The sequence below is a fragment of the Babylonia areolata genome, chromosome 3 (genome assembly GCF_041734735.1).
Source record: "Babylonia areolata isolate BAREFJ2019XMU chromosome 3, ASM4173473v1, whole genome shotgun sequence".
Classification (NCBI taxonomy): Eukaryota; Metazoa; Mollusca; class Gastropoda; order Neogastropoda; family Buccinidae; genus Babylonia; species Babylonia areolata.
In genome coordinates, this window is record NC_134878.1 from 60,571,712 (window position 1) to 60,576,261 (window position 4,550).

The 4,550-nt window shown below is 49.1% G+C and overlaps 1 protein-coding gene across 1 annotated transcript in view; it reads right to left on the reverse strand.

Annotated features, from left to right (window-relative positions):
* Window positions 1-214: 214 nt before the first annotated feature.
* The window catches only part of LOC143280397 (uncharacterized), an 8,557-nt gene continuing 4,221 nt past the window's right edge, over window positions 215-4,550 (reverse strand). Inside the window, exons 2-4 of the mRNA XM_076585031.1 lie at window positions 4,347-4,550; window positions 3,513-3,716; window positions 215-787 (exon numbers count right to left, since the gene is read on the reverse strand). The exon at window positions 4,347-4,550 is cut by the window's right edge and continues 841 nt beyond it. Coding sequence (XP_076441146.1) covers window positions 215-787; window positions 3,513-3,716; window positions 4,347-4,550 — 981 coding nt within the window. The remainder of the gene's footprint in view (window positions 788-3,512; window positions 3,717-4,346) is intronic.

The following is a 4,550-nucleotide window of genomic DNA, read 5'->3' on the forward strand; positions in this document are numbered from 1 at the left end:
TCTTCAAACGATGGGAGATGAAACTGTAGATATATATATTTTTTTAATATTAAAGATAAGTAATAAAAATTCAGTAAAATAAAAGGCTTCGCCGCAGTCTATGTCAAATTGCCACCCTCCTCTGTATCTTCATGGCTACCCTCTTCTACTCTTTCTCCCGCGCCCACCCCCCACCCCCCACCCCCCCTCCGCCCCGCTCCTTCTCCTCTCACTCCTACTCCTCCACGTCTTCCCACGGGCTTCCTCTGCTCTTGCTGCTCCTTCTCCCCCTACTCCTGCCCCCACTCCTCCTCCCACTTCCGCTTCTCCTCCTCCGACTTCCGCTTCTCCTCCGACTCCCGCTTCTCCTCCGACTCCCGCTTCTCCTCCCGCTTCCACTCCTATTCCCACTCCTCCCCCTACTCCTCCTCCTCCTCCTCCTCTCCTCCCCGTCCTCCTCCTCCTCCTCTTCCTCGCTCCCCTTCTCCTTCTTCAGTTCCCGCCGCTCCTTCCTGGCATCCATGCCCCTCATGTAGCGGTCGATGGCCTGAGGGCCCATGCGACAGATCTCTAAGGGAGGGTGGATGAGGGGGTTCCCATCCAGGGCGGAGGAGGTGTAGCGGTGGCCCCAATCCAGGTTCTCCAGGACGCCGAAGCGAGAGGGAAGGGTCCGGATCCGGTTGTTGCCCACCCACAGGCAGCGGAGCTCCTTCATGTCGCAGATAGAGTCCGGCAGCTTGGTCAGCTGGTTGATGAAGAGCAGCAAGGACTGGAGGTTGTCCAGCTGGCTGATCTCCTCGGGGAGGGCCTGTTGGGTGGGGGTGTGGGAGTGTGGGGGGGGGTGGGGTTGGTCAATAGATAAGATTATTGTGAGGGAGATTTGTTTGTTTGTTTTTTAATTGTTTTTTTTAATTGTTTATCAATAGATATTCCAAATTCGAGTTTGACATTTTTTTTTAAAGACATGCAGACATATATTACTAATGCTTTTATTAGTTATTGTGTGATATTTAAACTTTTAAAGGTTTGTTTTATGTTTGGTTTTCGGACCACTGCTGTGAAAACGTCGGGACAAACGCCGCTATTGAAATGATTCAGTTTCAGTTTCAACTGAGGTGGTGCTGAAAGAGTACCGTGGACTGATCCAGGTACGGGACACCACATCTCTAAGAGAGAGAGAGAGAGAAACGTGAAAAGTGAAACGTGAAAAGTCATTTATTGTCCACATAGCAATACAGCCCTCAGGACAAGGGGGGATATCATATTAAGCATATTGTTGCACCTCTTGAATGGTTCTAACATCACACACACACACACACACACACACACACACACACACACACACACATACACACACGCGCGCGCGCGCGCAAAATACATAATAATGCACGCACTCACATGCGTACAGATACATACATGAAACGTGCGGTTAAATGTGGATCATCATTGGATTAGTTGTCATTTTGTTCCATTAATTTTTTTTTTCTCACAAGCATTGCTTCTGCAATGAATCTAGCTAGAGTTTTCAAAGAGTTTTCATTGTCATTCGGAAATAATACTCACAACATGATTGTGGCTAGGATTACCAAAGAAAGAATTTATCATACTACAGTTTTTTCGTTTATCGTCGTATGCGGTACAATGAAAAAGAAAGTAAGAGAGAGAGAGAGAGAGAGAGAGAGAGAGAGAGAGAGAGAAGAAGAAGAAGAAGAAGAAGAGGAGGAGGAGGAGGAGGAGCAGATACTTGATTCATGCACAAACCCTATGCGTTGGTCAGGCCTTGAGAAACTACCCACATGTCAAAAACAAAATTTAAACAGAAAGGAAATGAAATGATGTAACAAAGTAAACAAGTAAGTGAAGACATTGAAATATGAAAAACTGAATGCAATGTTTTTGTGTATGCGCGCGCGCGCCGCGCGTATGTGTGTGTATGTCTGTGCGCGCGTGCGCGTTAAACACACTATAATTATATGAAATAATAAAATGTAAAATACAACAGACACATTACCAATATATTCAATTAATGACAACACATAATTAAGACATGTAGTTATGCATACATATCAGTCATGAAATGTAGCACCTGAAGTAAAGTATACATCAATCAAATAATCTGAACTGCCAAGTTATCTGTTTTGTTGTTCATATGTTCAGCCGGGAAAAATTTCTCAGTGTAACTGTTGGGTGAATGTGCTTTGAATAAGAGAACTATCAGGGGATAGATGTAAAGGAAAAGGTATATTTTTTTTCACAAAAAAGGGAGAGAGTAACATTAGGTAAAATCAGAACGTTGTGATTTTGTGATGAATGTTATCTGACATCACAGGAAGCATTTCCGTGCAATTGTCACATCTCATGACAAAATCAGATATGAGTGCTAAACCCCCTCGTTCACCCACCCCATCTAGCTAGAGAGCAGTGTGGGTTGTGCTGTTTGCACGAGATACTCAGTCTGTCTCGGTCTCAGTTCAGGCTGTCACTGAACTGAGATCAGCCTCTTCCTTGCTAACAAATGACAAGATTCTGGGCTTTTCGCCCGCGACTGTCAGAGGAGGCAGCCGTGCCAGTCTTTGGCTCTCTTGTAGTGGGGATCACTTTCCTCCGAGTGGTCGTGGTCTCTGTGTTCTCTGTGTGAACTTCCAGCCTTGGGGTAGTGGTACCTCTCTGGAAGTGTTTTCAGTGTTCCCACTTTCGTGCTCATCCACTGACTTCCCTACCCTTCCACTGACCCTCCACTGTCTCCCCGGGAACCCCTCTGCCTGCCTTTGGCTTCCTTAGTCCAGGCCTCCGTTGGCTGCTGCCGCCTGCCGCTGGCTGCCGTCGCCAGCGTTCTCTGGCCTGGCGCTCAGCCGTCTGGGTGTTCGTCTCTTCGTCTTCGTCGTCACTGCTCTTCGTCTTCGTCGTCACTGTTCGTGTTCGTCATCGCTGTTCTTCGTGTTCGTCGTCACTGTTCTTCGTCGTTGCCACTCACTGTTCGTCGTCGTCGTCACTACTTCGTCACTACATCATTAACGTTGTGCATGTTTCCATATCTTAAAGCTCTGTTTTTTGTGGTTTGTGTGTGTGTGTGTGTGTGTGTGTGTGTGTGTGTGTGTGTTATATTTATCCATTGTTATTTAAGTGTTGTTGCAGCTGGGGTTGTGGTTATTGTTTGTGGGCAAGCTAGGTGTGTGATTAAACAAATGTATGTGAACCCCGGATTGTTGTAGTCTGTGTTTGTGTTGTCTGGGTGTTAGTGCTGGGCTGGGTGGGGGTTTCTAGTCCGCTCTCTTATAGAGCGTGACAGCAATCCTCAAGCACCCTCCCCCTCCCACATTTTTTTTTTTTTTTTAACATGTGGAGCCGTTTCATTTCGTATCGATGAATAACTCGAAGATTCCGTGCTTGTCTTCCAAGCTGACAGGTTGCGTGTTGTTCTTCTGACACACGAGTGAGGCGTCACATACACCCCTCCCCTCCCCTCCCCCCCCTCCCTGAGTCCCCTTCCGCCCACCCACACCCCCTACCCACCCACCCTCCAACTCTCTCACCTTGATCTGGTTGTCGGACATGTCGAGGAACTCTAGCGAGAGGATGCAGCAGAGGTGAGGGGGGAAGTCCTTGAACCTGTTGTTGGCCGCGTGCAGACTCTTCAGACTCCTGAGGTTCCGGAACTCCTCCGGCAGCTGCGTCAGCCGGTTGTTGCTGAGGGCCAGCCGCTCCAGGTTCTGCAGCAGGGCGAGCTCCTTGGGCACCTGGCCCCGCGTGCGTTAAAGAACCCACGGCAACGACAACGAAAACAAACAAACAAACAAAAAACTAATGTCTCTTGTTGTGTGTTCTCTCTCCGTGTCTCTGTCTTTCTATCTATCTACACATGCACGCACTCGCACACACATATACGCTAAACACATGCACACACACATGCACACACAAACAAACACATATACGCCCAACACACGTTACACACACACATACACACTCATCACACACACACACACACACACACACACACACACACTGACACACACACACACACCACATCCCCCAGTCCCCCCCCCCACCCCCCCACCCCAACACCCTCTCCGCTCCAGACCCCCCAACACAAATCTGTCTGCCTGTCTGTCTCACACACACACACACTTACACACACACACACGCGCACACACACACACACACACAATCCCTTCCCACCCCACACACACTCAACCCTCCTGCCGAACCTCTACGCCCTACACAGCCAAATTCCACCTTCCACTTCCACCACCCCACCCCCACACATCCTAATCCTCTCACCTCTCCCCCCCCCCCCCACCTCCACCTCGCCCACAAACCAACACAACACAACACAACACAACACGACAACAATAAAAACACACACACACCTCAGCCAACCAATTAGTGTCCAACATGAGAGTGGTCAGATTGACCAGACGGCCGATGGCGGGAGGCACGGAGGTCAGCTTGTAGTCCAGACAGGCCTCCCGCTCAGGGCTGAGGTCCAGCACCTCCAGCTCCAGCAGGTTGAAGACTTTCCTGGACAGGTTCTGCAGGTCCCGGCCCCTGACCTTCAGCTTCTTCTGGCCGCT